This window comes from Lagenorhynchus albirostris, chromosome 15, assembly GCF_949774975.1.
Source record: "Lagenorhynchus albirostris chromosome 15, mLagAlb1.1, whole genome shotgun sequence".
Classification (NCBI taxonomy): Eukaryota; Metazoa; Chordata; class Mammalia; order Artiodactyla; family Delphinidae; genus Lagenorhynchus; species Lagenorhynchus albirostris.
Window position 1 is genome coordinate 51,245,405 of NC_083109.1, and position 17,429 is coordinate 51,262,833.

The window sequence follows — 17,429 nt, forward strand, 5'->3', positions numbered from 1 at the left end:
AAACAAACCAGTTTTTGAGGTGGAAAATAGCTTTTCCATGGCCACCTAAAATAGCAGCAGCAAATGAAATCCACATTTCTGGTCAGGCAGAATTCAAAGCTCCTGTAATATAAAGGTGATAAAACACCTCTTTCTGGGACTTCCCTGGTGGTCCAGTGGTTAAAGACTCAGCACTCCCAGTGCAGGGGGCGGAGGTTTGATCCCTGATTAGGGAACTAAGATTCTGCATGCTGCATGGTGTGGCCAATGAAGAAAAACAAAAAACACCTCTTTCTAAAATGTGTCTAGCCAAGGAGCAGCCCAACACTCATAAACACTTCCAGTGTTTTTCTGGTTGAGAGGTTTTGGAGCTGTGACTTTGGGAATGAAACCAAAACATTTTTTAGACAATCATGTTTAATTACCTCACAACTGAAGCTGCCTTTGGGGCCAAGGGACAGGAAGGAGGCAGCGAACCCAACACTCGAGCTGCACTCTAATCCTAGGTTTATTCAACACAATTCTTTTCTCTACACGACAAAGTACAAACACAATATTATCTAAAATGCTACAAAGTTACAAAACTCAAAACAGAAAATGTATAGTACTGACTGTACAATAAAAGCCAAAAAAGCAATGTACACGTTGCCAAAGTAACCTGCACGACCACCATGAATACCAACACAACGGGGGGTTCTGTGATGACCGGACAGAGCTGGCTCTCAACTTACAAGTTTCAGAGAGAAAGGGAGACATGGGTTTGTCTGTGTGTGTGTGTGTGTGTGTGTGTGTGTGTGTGTGTGTGTGTGTGTGTGTGTGTGTGTGTGTGTGTGTGTGTGTGTGTGTGTGTGTGTACGCACATGAGTACACGTGAAAAGAACCATTTTGGGTATTTGGCCCTAGAGGTCAGAAGAGGACTCAAGCAGGGGAGCAGGGCCAGGCTAACAGGAATGGCAGCTGCGTAAAAGCACACCCTTTCCTGTGGGACCCTGCAGGCCAACAGGTTAGGGCACGACCAGCCCACCAGATGGACCCCACGTCATCTGTGGAATGGGAAAACATGCTCCCAGGCTGGGGCTGTACCACCGCCTGGAGCCCCCTGCTCATCCCTGCTGGCTTTGCCACTAAACTGACTCTCAGGAACTAGAAATGTGGAAGCTTTCTAGCCAGAAAACTGGAGGGCATCATTATAAGCACGACCCCAAACCAACAACACTCCTGCAGCCGGAACTCTGCCGCCAGGGGAAATGTAGCAATTACTGCCTTCACCTTTGAAGCCTGCCCCTGAGTGAGGGATTTCTTTCCTACCGATCCTCCTTCTGCTAGAAAAGTGACAAAAGTGAGTTGGATGGTATACAAGTCACAGGGCAGAGCTTCGGTGGCCCTGCTTATCGGGAGGAGTTGGAGCTGGAGCGGCTCCTGTGGCGGCGGCGGCCAGGGGAGCGGGATCGCCGGCGCACGGGGGACCTGCGCCGAGGGGAACGTGACCTGCGGGAAGAGGAGAAACCACATCAGACACGAAACCCACGCCCCGGGAGCAGCTCCGCATCTGGAATCACAGGGGTAAAGCTGCCTTCTTTCGGGAACAATTCTACACAGCTTCACACTCCAACACTCCAGTCAGGACAGCTCCCTTTGGATGTCCCTGACGCAGAACCCTTGGGAGACACACAAATGTTCTGGAGACCAAGGGCATGACCCCAGGCACTCTCTTCTTCGAGGGCTGTGCAAAGTGCACCTTGACACCGCTAGCAGAGGACAGCCTGACACTGGCCTCTGCCAAGGGTGTTGTTAGCCTCTCCCCTACTCCTCTGACCCTTCCGGTTTTCTCATGGAGGGAGGGGAGGGGTCACACCTCCCGAGGGTCCCTCAATCAGGCAGCTCTTCCTTTCCCCAGCTGGAAAGAACACGATGAGCTCTGAAGACTGCCTATGCCAATGCTGCTTTCCCACCCCCATCATGAGGCACAGAGGACAGGCAGGGCTGGACAAAGTCCCAAAGTCATCATCCTAACTTTATGTTTGTAAATAAGATAAACGGAAACTGGCCCTAACCAGTCCCCTGTGAGACCCCGAAGTGATTCACCTTCTCCTCATCCGTGGGGGTGACCTGCGCCACATGGGAGGTGGTGGCAGCATTCTCCTGGGAGGGCTGAATCGCCTGGGGGGTGGCCGAGGCCAGGGGGCCAGCACAGCAGTGGCAGTGATCTCCTGGCCATCGATTTGTCCTGTTGAAAAAAGGATAAAGTCACAAAATATCTAACAAGCACCTACCCTGGGCCAGGCCCAATGCCAGCTATGGGCATACCATGGTGAGTGAGACAGAGAGGAGCCTGGGGGGACAAGGACAAACTACTCTGGTCACAGAAAGAACCTCATAATTACTGTTATTGGAGGTTTCATAAAGAAAACTACCAGGAAGCAGGGAACCTAATCTTAGTGCATTGGGATAGCCTTCCACGGGAAGCACCATCCAAGTCAACACCTAAAGAACAGCCTGGAATTTGCTAAGTGAGGGGAAGAGCTATGCTCCCGCCCTGAGCTGGAAGGTGGTGTTGCACTTGAACTTCCTTCTTAAGAGCAATGTGAAGGGGGCACTGCAGTGAGGAGACCTGGCAGGGGGCTTTGGCAGGACTGAGATGGGGGTGAAACATAAGAACTCAAGGGATAACGGGGAGGTATAATCACCGGAGCTTGGTGATGGATCAGGTGAGCAAGCCCAGGGGTGGGGTGAAGGATGATCAGCACCAGGGTTTTGGATGATCTGTGATCTCCTGAGAGGTGGGGCCCGAGAGGAAGAAGGGACTTCTGGGGTGGGGAACAAAATAAAAGGATGTTCAGGAGTTGTCAAGTCTGTCTAAAGAGTTTGAAAAAAGTGCTTCAGGGAGGTGAGTCCACGTGCAGCAAGTACTAAAACCACGTGTGAATGAAATCGTAGAACGGCAAGGGGAGGCAGCTCAGAATGGAGGCACAAGGAAACTGCAGGACCTCAGGGAAAGAAAGAGCAAAGGACACTGAGGCACAGACCCAAGAATCCCAGGGGATAAGGCACCCGGATCCAGTCCAGGGACTGCTCAGGGGACCAAGCACAGCCCGTGTACCCCCAAAGAGTGGAGGGTCTTCTATCTTCTCAGCTCCTACTTTCAAGGGAACTTCTGAGGTATTAAGGTGACTCAGGAATTTGGTTCTATGTTCGCAACATACTTGAAAGGCTCAATTTAAGTAAACACGGCTTAAGGTGGCCCTGGCCTATGGCCAAAAGCCAGTCCAAGTCAGGGATTTCACAGGCACTGACTATGTAACAACAGAGGCAAAGTCATCCTCTGGCTAGCTACCAGTAAAGGCAAAGCCCCCCCCCCCGCTTTCTTTCTGGAGACAGTGTGGAGCTGTTCCATTCAGTGGTGCACAGCACAATACACACAGGAAAGTCCTACCAGAATCTTAAGAAAACGTGGAATATTTATAATCACACACATCCTGAACGTGCCCAAGTCTCCCAAATTTTTAGTAAGTGCTCAGACTCTATCAAATACACAAGATCAAAACAAAGGTGTGACTCAACAAAGCCAAGAGCTGAAGTGTGCAGAGGGATGGATCATAGTTTATGCTTAACTCATAAAACACTCCAGAGGGATTTAAGTAGATTGAAAGAGTTGTACCTCAGTACCAAGGAAAATTTTGTAGTATACAAACTCTACCAGAGCTCAAGGGCCAAAGACCTGTGAGGCTATTTATCAAATGTGTAAGAGGGCCTCCAAGGATGTCAAGATTGTAAGGGGTTCAGAATCTCCTTCCCACTTGGCCTGGCAGCCCACACAGTGCTGTGGGCAGTCCCGGCTCAGCTCCAGCTGCCTAGAGTACAGCAGCAGTGAACTGGGGCACAGACAAATCCCATATTCCTTCAAATGCAGACTATTCGAAATTTGAAGCTATTCACAAGCGTTCAAAGGTTGACAAATCATTCTACCGAATAAAAAGTGGCTATGGGAAATGGGTAAAATTTGTGAATTCAGCGAAGTTATCCTAAAAATGCTGAAATGTTAGCAAAAGACAAAATGATTCAGGACTTCCCTAGCAGCGCAGTGGTTAAGAATCCGCCTGCCAATGCAGGGGACATGGGTTTGAGCCTTGGTCCAGGAAGATCCCACATGCCGCAGAGCAACTAAGCCCATGTGCCACAACTACTGAGCCTGCGAGTCACCACTACTGAGCCCGTGCTCCGCAACAAGAGAAGCCAACGCAATGAGAAGCCCGTGCACAGCAACGAAGACCCAATGCAGCCAAATAAAAAGAGAGAGAGAGAGAGAGGGAGAGAGAGGGAGAGAGAGGGAGAGAGAGGGAGAGAGAGAGGGAGAGAGAGAGAGAATGACTCAGAGAGGATTAAAGAAAACATTTCCATATAAAAATGATGCTTCGTTATATTCATAATATACTCCTTGGGGGGGGAAAACCGTTCATTTGATCCTTAAACTTTGATTGATATTCATATTTGATGAATTTTTTTCAAGAACCATGCTCCACGAAACATGTTTTTGGTAAACACCCACCCACTGAGTAAGAACTGGAATCTTGAAAGAGCTCCAGGGAGATTCTTACATGCAGCCAGGTTGAAAGTCGGTTTTAAACACACTATGCGTGGTGGGTAGCTGGTCGTGGACAGGGGACAAAGAAACAGGGGTTCAGAGGGGAGCTGGCAGGGCTTAACTCACCTCCGTCCATGTGCTTCAGCGCCTTCTCGGCCTCATCTGGATTCTCAAACTCCACATATGCATAGCCTTTAGACAGATGGGGGTGCATCCTTTCTACAGGCATGTCAATCATTTTAATTTTCCCATAGGTGGAGAATATCTCCATGATATGATCCTAGGGAGAAAGAAGAGTCACTAATGCTCACCCACTAATCACTTGTGTAAGAGTCAGAGAACCCACTACACAATGACTACAACCTTGGCACCTGGGGGTAAATCTAAACACATACATATAATATATTCCATTAAAATGAATTAACCAGTGCTCTACTTGGTCATGCACCACCAAGTCAGCCCTCCGAAATGCTACATTCTAAGTTCACCTTCTGGCAGAGGCTTGCTTCTCCAGCTTTCCACTTTGAAAATTTGCAAAACAGACACACCCCACTGTCCACTGGACAGAAACAGGATTCCTCACCTTGGTCACATTCCTGGTGAGCCTTCCAATGTGCACTTTGGTGGGTTTAGGGGAAGGGCTCCGCCTTTTCCTTTCCTTTTCATCTCTTTTGGGTGGTTTGGATCTGATTGAAAAAACAAAAAATCCTATTAAGACAGTAAAACTCCTTTTTTGGTCTACTTTTATAATAACTACGGTGACTTTACAGCCCCCCGTTTGTTAATTTAGGTCCCCAGGTAATTCACAGGTTTTGGGGGAGAGCCCTCAAGCCAATTACTCCCGGGTGGAGAAGGGGTGCTGGAAGGGAGCTCACTTCGAGCGGGAACGCCGCCTGTTGTCATGTCTGCGCCGAGAAGGACTCGGTGAGCCAGAGGAGCTGCTGGAGCTGGAGCTGCGGGATGTGCTGGAACTTCCTGAGCGGCTTGATGCTGAAGATGAGCTGGATCCGCTGCTGGAGCCTGTGCTGGTGCTGGAGCCTGAGCTGGAGGTAGAGCTGGACCGAGACCTGAGGGGCAAGAGGGAGGGGGTCACAGACAAGTGGTGGGAGCAGCATTTCTTCACTGAACAGGCAAGCCTGCACATGTTCCCAAGATGAACCGCTGGCCTCGTATTTTCAAAACCCACTGCTTTCCCCAGCGGGGCAAACACTGACATCCTCCGATCCCTGCCCTAAGCCAAAGCCCTTGGTAGGGACAGAAAACAGCATACATATTGTGCAGTGATAGGGAAGGAAGAATGAGCTGCTTCCAACCTACACAGAAGCCTTGCCTACTGGGAGGTAAAGGAGGAGCCTGGCAAGTCAGAGCCACTAACTCAGCTTGGAAGGCAGCTACTGACTAACACAGGCTGGTTTTCAACAGAAGGAAAAGGAAGCTCCAGGCTAGGGCAATCCAAGCACAACTCCAAATCAAAAGCACTTGACAGAAAAGCATACCCCAAGATGTCCCATTCCTTAACATCTCCAGAAAAGAAAGAATCCCAACACCATCCTCTGTATATAATGAGAGCAAACCCCAAACCAGTTTGCCATAAATTAGAGTCTCTATTAAAAATCTGAGTGTGTTCCTTTATAAGAAGACAGAGCACTCTGCAGCCTCTTGGGGAAGGAAGAGGGACACGGCTGTGGACGCGAGGCCCTGGCAATGCTCTAACCCGTCAGCCCCACCTGGTGCTGCTGCTACCACTGGAAGCGCTGCGTCTCTTTCGAGTTTTATCCCTGCCACGATCCTTCTCGCTTGACTCCTTGGTGGCGCCCTTATCTTTAGAGCGATCCTTGGACTTCTCATCAGAGCGGTCTTTGCGTTTGGTAGGAGAAGGAGCCCTGGATAGTGAGGAAGAGTATGAGATTACATGCCCCTTTGAATGAACCCTGAAACAACAGCACAACCCCAAAGGGCTACACAAATCCCAGGCAATCACAGGGCAAAATATCTGTGGCTTAGGACACTTTCACTGTAAAATTCAAGACATTTCCAATTTTCCCCTTTCTGAGGGTCCCTAGCAATGAGCACCCCCAAAGTAGCACTAGAAAAATCTAACAGAAGGATTACCTAGTGCTGGACTTTTTATTATTTTCTTTGACTCCTAGCAAGCTCTTCTTTTTCACTCCTGATAAATCCATTCTCCCCTTCTGAGGTGTTCAAAGCAGCAATGGCGGCCTCACTTATCTGAACTCTCACTTCTAACTTGAGTCTGAGAAACGATCCCTAATCGATTGCAATTTACGCCAAAGTGCAGCCTAATAACAAGATAAAAGGATTTACAGAGTAAATTGGCAAGGCAACATATCTACTTTGCAATCAAAAGCTGAGCACAGGAGAAGGCAGCAAGGAACACAGTAAGCAGCAAGCATCCACAAAGCCAGGAACACACGGGGGATGAGCACTGTTTCCTCAGGGGGGGAATCCCGCCCCCACAGGAGGCACAGGTAGAACCATCACCTCAGCTTGTCTTTTTCTTAAGGAACGGTGTGGATGGTGGTGTCCTGTTATTTTACAGGCGGTACAATACCCGTTTTTCATTCTTAAGTTTGATGATGAGCCCTCCACAGTCCTTTAGAAATACTACAGCACCACATTTGCATGCAGAACAGAGAAAAACCCAACTGATAGGATTAGATTTCTTGTTTCATTGCTGTAATCTTTGTAGGATACATTGAATATATGATATGACTGGAAGCAAAAACCATTTCAAAAGTGACTGGTACCGGCATCAAAACATTTAATACCCAAACACAAACAAATGAAACGTTCCCCATGAACACTTAAAAAGCAGTAAAATAAGCCGTTGAAGAATAGTCATTGTAAACACTGACTAATGTTAATGATATGCATATGAGTTAGGGGGGGAAGTATACCAAAGTCTGCAACTTACTTTGAAATGCAAGAAAAAATAAGATTGATGGGTGGCTAGATATAAATAAAGCAAAAGTTAACAGAAATGTATCATGTAGAATCTAGGTGGTGGTGACGTGTCTATTCACTGCACAAAATTTTTTCAGCTTTTCTGTATGTTCACATTTTTTCAAAAATAAAATGTTGGAGGGAAAAAAGTAGACATTGGAATTGGATGAGGTACCACATGTAAGGGTTTAGCCAAGTGCCTGGACTGCCATGTACTCAGTGAACTAGCAATAGTAAATATTACTCAAGAACAAACAATTAATTATGTGCCCTGTTTCCTCAGGACTGTTGTCTTTAGTATTTCCACTGAGGTTTTGTACAATCTGCTTGAGTTGCAAGCAAAGATCTCGGGATGTCAGCCTCAACTACCTCTAGCTCACCTTCCTGTAAGTAACTTGGACACGGCACACCAATCGGGATCCTGTCTCCACGTGAATAGTGCTGCCAAAATGCTGGATAAACATTCTGACTGAAGAAAAGAGTACCCAGCTTTGGACATGCAAGTGAAGTACAAAAGAGAATGTCACTTTTGCTGCTCTTTTCCAGGACTATAAAATTTTTAAAGATGTTTTGTTTTAAAATAATAAGGTACTATAGACACCCAGCAGGCAACATTGGATAAGGTTAGTGTCCTTGGACAATCAGTGAGTATAATTCAATGGTTAAGAGTCTGGAGTCAGCCTGCCTGGGTTTGATTCAAAGCTCTGTTGTGTGACCTTGGACAAATCACTTAACCTTTCTGAGCCTCAAGTTCTCATCAGCAGTACAGTGACACAGACAGTTCCTACACCTCATAGTTATCAGGGACATAAACCAAATTAACCCATAAAGGAGTTAATTTGGCACCTAGTTAAGGCTCAATAAACGGTAGCTAATGTTAGAAGAGAGGCTCTGGAGGCTCTTCTCCCACATAAATTCTTGACTCTAAAGTCACACACAGTCTCTGAATGCTCAACAGGGGTCCCTGGATTGCCCCTATTAGGGTCACCAAGAGCAGCACTGTCCAATAGAAGGAGTGCCAGCTACAAGAGTACTCTAAAATTTTCTAGTAGCTGCATTACAAAAAATCTTGGTTAACAGATAAAGTTAACTATTAGTAATATATTTATTTGACATGCTACACACCAAGTATTATCTTTTCACCAATCAGTATACAAATTCATTAATAAAACATCTACACCTCCCCATACTAAGTCTTTGAAACACCTCAATTTGAACTAGGTATATTTCAAGTACTCAATAGCCACGTGTGGCCAATGGCTACCTTATTGTTTAACTGTCCCAGAATGCAGATTCCTGGACCCCACCGCCGTCCTAAAGATCTGCCCTAATGTACTTTGTGAAAACAAGCACCACCGGTTATTCTTAAAACACTAAAAATTAAGAACCACAGGGTAAGTGAACGCTTTGCTGGGCGTGGCCTGAGTACTAGAAAGCAAAGGTTGAGGTTCTCTGTTTACACAAGTTCAGGTAACAGCACAGGACCTTGATTACCTCCCCCATCCTCCGGAAAGGTGCGCGTCCAACAGCCAGAGAGAGGAGAGAACAATTAGTTAAATCTCGAGTAGATGGCGTTTCAGCTCACATCTTCAGAGCACCTTCCCCATTTAAAAGTACATTTTAGGCACAATTCATGCGAAATAACAAAGAGAAAAAGCCATGCCTCTCCTCCATCGATTTTAACCTTCCCGTATCCTCCCTCCTGGGGTTACCCGTCAAACTGAGCTCCAAGACGTTAGGGGCCTATCCCCAAGGACTAGCACCGAGAACGGCACACAGGAACCCGGCAGACGTTCGTGGAGTCGATGTTTGAATTAACGGCTTCGAAGGGAGGGTCAGTCGGTCACCCAGGGCATCCCACAAAGCAACTCCGCACCCACCGGCACCGGCCCCACACGCGATCTCGCCGCCCACCGTCCGCGTTCACTCACAACTCCCCAGTCCAGGCGCCGGGCCGCGAGCACTTCCAGGGTAGGGCCCGGCGTTGAGGGCCTGGGTCTCCAGCCCGGCGAGAAGGCCCCGAGGGCGGAGGCCGAGCTCCCGGCTGCTCCGAATTCCGGGGGCCTCACTGGGCCCGCCGCAGAGCGGACGAAGCGAGGTCGCCCTTCCGCCCGCCGCGGCCCCGACCACTTCCGGGCCGCGGCCTCGGCGCCTCCCACTCAGCCCGCCCCGGGCCACACTCTTTATTCTCAAACACTGTACCGCGCCGCTAGGCCGCCGTTGTCACCGCGTGGCCGGGGAGCAGGCCGGCTCCACGATGCGCCCCGCCGAGCCTGGCGGGCGGCCCCTGAAGCTTGGATGGGGTCGGATTCCCCCTACTTACATCTTCCCGCCGCCACGACCTCCGCTCGCTCTCCTCAGCCTCTGACGCGGGCGCCGCTCTGGCGTCAGGATTAGGGAGCGGGAAGGCACCCTCGTCCGGCGCGCAGCGATGACGTAGACCGCCTCAGCCAATGAGTGCGAGCGAGGAGAGGGTTAAAGGGCCAAGGCCTTTTTGGGGAGAGAGGAGTCGGGGCGCTTATACTCTGTCTCCCTCTCTGGAGGGGCGACTGGGGCTGTCCCGGGCTAGCTGCACCCCTCATGGGGTCGGCAAGCTGGCAGCTCTCTGGGGCTGGGAGGACTGCGCTGTGTGGGTAGCTCGCGGGCCGGCGCGGAGCGGGTTAAGGGGGCCGTGGCCCCGCCCCTATCCGTGCGCGTGCGCACCGGGCTCGCGGAGTGCCTCCCGGCTTGCCTAGGCGCTTGTCTCCAGATCCCGCAGCTTCGCGCTGGGAGAGGCCGGGCGGCGGGGTTAGGGGAGGGGTGTGCAGGTGCTGCGGCCTTTGGCGGCAGGCCGTGGGGACCCGCATGGCAGAGGCGGCTCAGCGGGCCGGGCCCATTGCGGGGATGGGTTCTTGCGATTACCACTAGTGGTGTGAGGGGTTACCGTGTAGACTCAGCTTCTGCGCCGGCGGAATTCGGCCTGGTGGGCAAGACGGGGTTGTGCAGCCAGAACACACGGGCGGCAAACTGCAGGGTAGAAGATAATGTGCAGAAAGGGAGGCGCTTCCGAGGAGGTGTCACTGCAGCTGAGACCCGAGTGGAAGGGCGCGCCCGGCAGAGGGAACAGCTGGTGCGAATGCGCGGAGGCTCGCTGGAAGAAGCCGCGGCTAGGAAGGTGGAGTTTAGCGTTGGACAGAACGGGGAAGATGTGCAATATACGGCGCCATGGCGTCATCCCCTGGCCGGTGGACGGTGCAGGCGGGGAGGCACTGTCAGAGCCTTCTGGCGAAGGCAGGAGGGTGAGGGTTAGAGGCCCAGGACCAGGCAGGAGGCTGTCGGAGTAAAACCGGCGCTGAGTGCATCAGGGCTTGCAGGTTTGTTTACCGCTATGTCCCTCTTCCTCCCGCGCTGTGCCTGGTAAGCAGTCAAAACTGCGTGACTGTTAGTTGGGGGCAGGGAAGGTGCATCCCCGTCCCAGACGCCGTGTGAACAGGTGGGTGTCCCAAGGAAGAGAGGGGAACAGATCCAAGGTGCTGATTTGGGGGGGGGGGAGGAACCAGTGAGGCTTGGAGATGGATGAAATGTCAGGGGAAAGGACAGGAGAGTCCAGGATGAGCCTTAGTGGCCCCGATGGATGGGTATACCTATGTTTGTAGTCTGCAGGTCATTGCTTTCTGCTCCATGTGGTTTTCCCAGCCAGTGGATAGTGACTCCTTTCCTTCATCCAGTTCCTCTGGCCCTGTCCAGTGTGTCAAGTGTGCCCCTAACACCTCACCCTGGGCCGAGGAGTGTCTGAGAAGTTGGGGACAAAAGAGAGTCCTGGAGGAGCAGCCTGCCTTTTGAATCCTCTCTGCCTAGGCACCAACACACTCCTGGGGGTGGGGGTTGGCAGGCAGAGTCAGTGTGGGTCTGGTTCTCCCTTTGCATTTAGATTTGGGGAGGAGGGGGCCTTTATCTCTGCATCACTGTCACATCTGCCATGGCCACTAATGGAGGCATAAGTGGAACAGAAGGGTATCCCTGGCCGTGCATCAGTGAAGAGACCCAGAGGGTCGGTGTTGGGGATGGTGTGGCCTTGATGAGCCAGGCCTGCAGCACACAGAAGTCTGTGAGGAGGCCACGGCAGCACATTGGAGACCCACATATTCAGGGCCACGTCAATGTGTGCCCGAAAGGCCCCAAATCCAGAGCCTTTGCCCAGGGACACAGTGACACCCTAGGTGGGGGTGGGGCAAGCCCATGATCCCCACTGTGGCAAAAGGAGGATGGGGACACAGCCAGCTGGGCGGATAGCCCCTTCTGGTTTTGGTTTTTTGGCTGCTGCCACACAGCATGCAGGATCCTTAGTTCCCTGACCAGGAATCGAACCCGTGCCCCCTGCAGTGGAAGCATGGAGTCTTAAACACTGGACCACCAGGGAAGTCCCCCCTTCAGTTTTTTTGTTGTTGTTAACGCTCTAAAGTAGTAGAATTTGGCACGCATATAAATTTTAACACATTTCGTATTAAATTTAAAAGCATGATTTATTCATTTATGAATTTAATCAAATTTGTTTCTAAATATTATTGATTTTATTATCGTGTGTTATCAGCTGTTGAGCTTTAATATTTGAGCATCTTGGCTTTTGCCATTTTGAGAATCAGCAGAATGTGTTTGGAAGGAACATGAGAAAATAAAACTCTGGAGGGCCCCCGACCCCAGCCTTCCAGGAGTCCTGGGTTTCTCCCCTCCCAACCCCCAGTGCTAACCTGCTGAGGCCATGGGAATTGAGGGCCAGGGAGCTGTGGTCTTCGGGGACCTCAGGAGGTCTTTGGCCCAGGTTTGATGGAGGGGGTGGGGCAGGGCTCCTTGGGACAGGGCACTGGGCAAACAAGCCCCAGGCCTGGAGCTTTACACCACAAGCATCCTGTGGGCTCTGGCCAGTGTCTTGAGCCCCCCTCCCTTTCCTCCAGGGCCAAGGGCCACCTGCTGACGATGTGGGGCTGCACTCAGTTTGAGAATATACCCACATCAAGGCAGAATATCCCCCTGCCTTTATTCTCTATGGGCCTGGAGGCCTCCGCAGTGCCTGCCCTTGGAGGCTAGTAACCTGGCACACTGAAAGGGCCAGGGATGGCCTGGGTTGTGTTGGAGGTCACAGTGGGCCACACAGGAGCTTTGAGCAGGCATTGCATCTACTTGCAAACCATGTCAAGGAAGCACTTCTACCCATTGCTGACAGGCTCTGTGCCAAGGGCAGGCATGGTCTGGCCAAGTGGAAGAAAGGGGTTTGGGTGGGGTCAAGGCAGTTGTGATGTCTAGGTGACCCTGGAGGAGGCATCAGAAGAGGGGCGGGTCAAGAGGCCTGGCTTCTGTCTGTGGGGGTGAATGCCTGCAGCCCCTGAAGGAGCCCAGAAGGAGGCACCCAGGAGGAGGCACTGGCCTGTCCTTCTGGGTGGTCAGGCTGGATATGAAAGGGCCAGCCAGCCAATGAGGGTCTGGAGTTGTGGTGAGGCCTCCCTGGCTCTGCGTCTCCAAGGTGTGGGGGCGTCAGATCCTGGGGCCCCATGGGCGGAACAGGCTGCCCGCTGGAGGGGCTACAGGGCCTAGGGCTGCTGAGCGGTGGGCTTGGGAGCTTGTGCTGGTTTTCATGCCCTAAACCCCATGTCCATTTCTGCCCTAAGGAGGTCAAGGATAGTGATATCTGAGCTGCCCACCTTGGGGCTGTCACAGGGGACAGGGAGGGGCCCGGCCAGAGAAGGGGAGCAGGTGTGCTGGGTTCTGGGTGAGCTGCTCAGGCCTGGCCCATGCCTACTCTGGCCTCCACAGCCAGTGGATTTGGGGCTTCTCCGACCTTGGAGGCATCTAATGCTGGCATCTTTGGCGTGTGGGCCGGGCCCCAGGAGCGGGGCCTGGGCGGCCCTGTGTGTTGAAGAAGGAAGGCAGGGCCCCCGCTCCCTGGGCCCGACCCCCAGCTTCAGCCCCTCTTCCAGCCTGCTTGAAGCCCAGGCCACGTGTGCCCATCATGTGTGCATGAGACTCCAGGGCCCAGTGCTGTGCTGCCTCCTGGCTGTCTCTCCTGGGGGGCCTGTGGGGACCTGGACTGCCGTCTTGGTGCCCTTTCTCAAGCAGTCTCCAGGCCCACCTTTACCCTGAAACCCCCTTAGGGTGCCCTGCCCTCCAGTGGGGATGGGAGAGGGGCTGCAGGAGCTTGCACATTCCAGGGTTTGGGGTCAGACCTGAGCTAAGGTTCAGGGAATGGGGCCTTGTGTCTGGAGGGGTGATGTTGCACACTCGGCCTGCTGGCCTCAGCTGTGGGCTTGGGTGAGCAGCCTAACCCTGACTTTGGTGTTGGAGGTACCTCATGGAACCCCTGTGGGTCTTTTCCTTGATGGAGTGGGTGTTTAGCCCCTCTGGACCCAGGTGGGCCCAGGCTGTCTACCCAGGAGTGTCCCTGTCTGCAGGTATGGCTCTGGCCCTTAGCACAGCCAGCAGGGTCTGGATGAGCATGGGTGGTGCTCACCTTCACACTGACAGATCTGTGTGGGAGTGAGGGTCCTACAGGGCCTTGCTAGCTTATGCCATGAGCATTGCACTGGTACCCGGAGGTGAGCTGAACAGCAGCTGGCGCAGGTGTCACTCAGATGGAGCAGCAGGAATCGGCTGCCCTGGCTGGCAGTCTAGCCCCGGGCTAGCCTTTTGGAAACCTTTCCCCCTCATTCCCAGGCTCTGGCCCCACAGGTGTCAATTTGACTCCCCTGGGGCATGGGCCGTCATCGCCTCTGTGTTCAAGGAATGGCCTGAGTTCAAGCCGGGCTGGGGGTGTGTGAGTCCAGGCCAGGCAGACAGGGCCAGCTCCTCCTCCACCTGGTGGGTGTGGTCATCCCCAGACGGTTTGTGGCCACCCCCGGACCTTCCTTCCAGCCTGCCCTCCAGGTGCTGGCCTTGGCTCACTCCTCCATTTTGCTGGGCTCTCTGCCTCACTCTTGCCTGCTGCTTTGTGAGACTGGGTCAGGGGTCCCAGGGACTTGGGTGACCTTGGCTTCCCCTCAAGTTCTAGGCTAAAGATCTGGGATTGGAATTTTCCCAGAAAGAAACTGTCCAGTTTGTTTTGCTTTTCTGAGCCCCTGCAGCCAAAGGGCTAGGGCACTCTGTTGGCAGGGTGGTGGATGGGGAAATGGACCCTGGGGTAGGGCCACAGAGCGGCCATACCCAGGTCTTCCTGGCTGAAGTGGGGTCTCACTAGCTAAGGTGGACAAGGAAGGCATGCATGGGGGGACCAATTTCTTGAGGAAGCCAGCCTGCCTTCTACAATCACGGTTGAGACTGCAGTTGTGTCCTGGTATTGGGGTTTTTCTTGCGGGGGGGGGGTGCCCGGGTAAATATAAGACTGCATGTCCTAGCGCCCTCGTCTGGTGCAGCCATGTGTCTGCATTCTGGACGATGACAAAGACGCAAAACCACGTTGACGGCCAGCTGTGCCCTCCCGCTCCTCACCCTGTTTCCTGCTCACTCCATCTGGAAGTCTCGCTGGCACCTTGGCCCTGAAAGGTGACCTTGAGGAGGGAGGCCTGCACCTGGATGGAGCAGGCAGATGGAGTCTGGCTCCCTGAGACCTTGACCACTGGTAATGGAATGCCTAGATTGCCTTCTCTGGAATTCGTACTTGGCAGAGAAATAAACTCTTGTCTTTTGTAAACCACCGCGGTGTAGTTTTCTGATGTGTGCAGTAAGGCCACTGCAGAGTCTTTGTTCCACAGGAGCTGTTCCTGTAACCTGCTGCCCGGCAGCCCTTTCCCATGGTGAAGGCAGAGGAGGTGCTCCCCTCCTCCCCGCAAGGCTGCCCTCCTCCTTCCTCAGGGCCCTCGGTTCTGGGTGCAGCTGTCAGGCTGTAGGACAGCCCATGTGTCCACTGACTGTCTCAGCTGAGCCACCGTGGGGCCCGGCAGGACTTTTCCACAGGCCTCGCTCTCAGCCCTGATGTGGTCTCTAGACCTCCGGAGCCCCGGACCAGACTGTGCAGGGCAGGGAAGGCAGGACCTTGGCCCTGGCAGATGTGGCAGCTGTTTGGGGCCAGCATCTCTAGGGACCATCTGGGCCTGGAGATCTGAGTAAAGTGGAATAGGCATGGAGCAGGAGGTGGCGGGGTGTGGGTAGGCCGACTCTCCTGTTAGGGAGCTGGTGGGTCCTGCCCTGCCCCTGGGCTTGGAGGTGCCACAGCTCAAACCAAACCACCAGGGCTGCGGGCATCTAAGGCCCCAATCCTGGCTCTTTGAGGACACTTGGGCCCAATGGTGGGTTCCAGCAGACCTGCAGATGACCTGGGGGTGCTGCGTGGACCCTAACAGCGGCACCTGTCTGCTGCTCCTGGGGTCCTTCCTAACTGTCTCTCCTGCAACTGCCCAAGCTCCACGCGTGGATACAGTCATGGGCTCCTCTCCCCTGACTGCCGTATGCCTCTCATTTTGTCCCCACTGCTGCAGCCTTGGCTGTGACTCCATCATCCTCTCCACAGCTGCTGACTTGTCTTCCAAAAGGGGTTTCCGATCACGACAGCCCCTGCTTCCATCCTGCCAGTCTCTCCACCTCATCTCCCGTCAACAAACCCACCTCTCCCTGGACCCTTGCAATCTGATCTCATGCGTGTGCCTCAGATATGCTGTTCCTTCAGTCCTGAGCACCTTTCCTCACACCCTGTTTTGTGACATTGAAGGGAAAAATGTCAAATTTCTAAATCTTTAACACATAGGCTGAAAAACAAGGCCAGGATGCCCTGCAGGAGGACACGTGGCCAGGCCATGCTGGCCTCTGCCCTCCTCCATTGACCAGCAAACCTACAGCTGCCACACACCTGCAGACAAGTCACAGCCCACCTCTCAGAAGATGCTTGCTGCTGGGCAACGATTAGGACCACAACCACCCCTAAGTTGTTGTTGTTGTTATTTTTTAATAATATGGAACTAAATGATGATGGTTGGAAGAATCTTAAAGGGAATAAAAGAGCTACAAGAAACTATTTGCAACGTTCATAAACTTTGAGAGAATGATAAAAATGCAAATTTGAAACTACCAAATGAACCAGAGTGATGAAAACAAGTCTTTTCTAAACCTATGAATTCTAAGGTAATGTAAAAGGCACAGAGATTCAAATCACGGAAATTTAGAAAGCCATAAGAGGACTTCCCTGGTGGCACAGTGGTTAAGAATCCTCCTGCCAATGCAGGGGGCATGGGTTCGATCCCTAGTCCGGGAAGATCCAACATGCCACAGAGCAACTAAGCCCCTGAGCCATAACTACTGAGCCTGCTCTCTAGAGCTCACAAACCACAACTACTGAAGCCCGTGCGCCTAGAGCCCGTGCTCCGCAACAAGAGAAGCCACCGCAATGAGCAGCTCGCGTACTGCAATGAAAAGAAGCTCGTGCTCGCCACAACTACAGAAAGCCCGTGCACAGCAATGAAGACCCAATACAGCTAAATAAATAAATAAATAAACAAACAAATAAAAATTGCCGTCTCTCAAACCACTAAAAAAAAGGTTAAAAAGAAAGCCATTGGGCTTCCCTGGTGGTGCAGTGAGTCCGCCTGCCGATGCAGGGGACACGGGTTCGTGCCCCGGGCCGGGAAGATCCCACATGCCACGGAGCGGCTGGGCCCGTAAGCCATGGCCACTGAGCCTCTGCGTCCGAAGCCTATGCTCCGCAACGGGAGAGGCCACAACAGTGAGGGACCTGCGTACCGCAAAAAAAAAAAAAAAAAAAAGCCATAAGAAATGAGTGCGTCTTATTAATAAAAGGGAGCTGATGCTGAAGAAAACTCTCCTGGAAAATGGTGTAAAGCCAAGTGGCCCTGGAGCCAAAGGCCTCCTGCCTACCCAGCTCCACACCCTCCTCTGCCAACCCTACATGCCTCTTTCCTCACCCTGGATGAAGGGTCTTCCAGGTGGC

The 17,429-nt window shown here is 52.4% G+C and overlaps 1 protein-coding gene across 5 annotated transcripts; it reads right to left on the reverse strand.

Moving 5' to 3' along the window:
- Nucleotides 1-806: 806 nt before the first annotated feature.
- RNPS1 (RNA binding protein with serine rich domain 1) lies at nucleotides 807-9,985 on the reverse strand. 5 transcript variants are annotated; one of them, XM_060125119.1, is made up of 9 exons: nucleotides 9,849-9,985; nucleotides 6,674-6,861; nucleotides 6,289-6,444; nucleotides 5,437-5,628; nucleotides 5,145-5,247; nucleotides 4,688-4,841; nucleotides 2,667-2,786; nucleotides 2,065-2,206; nucleotides 807-1,467 (listed from the first exon to the last, which is right to left on the reverse strand). In XM_060125119.1, the coding sequence occupies exons 2-9, from the start codon at nucleotides 6,742-6,744 to the stop codon at nucleotides 1,368-1,370; spliced, it is 1,038 nt and encodes a 345-aa protein (XP_059981102.1). In that variant the 5' UTR covers nucleotides 6,745-6,861; nucleotides 9,849-9,985; the 3' UTR covers nucleotides 807-1,367. The 5 variants fall into 5 exon arrangements, with proteins under 5 accessions (XP_059981102.1, XP_059981103.1, XP_059981104.1 ...); XM_060125120.1 differs by lacking the exon at nucleotides 9,849-9,985 and adding an exon at nucleotides 9,457-9,680; XM_060125121.1 differs by lacking the exon at nucleotides 9,849-9,985 and adding an exon at nucleotides 9,011-9,405.
- Between the last annotated feature and the right edge of the window lie 7,444 nt (nucleotides 9,986-17,429).

Coding starts and splice junctions, on each gene's coding strand:
- RNPS1 (XM_060125119.1), bottom strand. CDS start 6,744: ATGGATTTATCAGGAGTGAAAAAGAAGAGCTTGCTAGGAGTCAAAGAA. Junction 4,842..5,144: donor TCACCAGGAATGTGACCAAG/GTGAGGAATCCT, acceptor CTTTCTCCCTAG/GATCATATCATGGAGATATT. Junction 1,468..2,064: donor CCCCCACGGATGAGGAGAAG/GTGAATCACTTC, acceptor CTCTTCCCGCAG/GTCACGTTCCCCTCGGCGCA.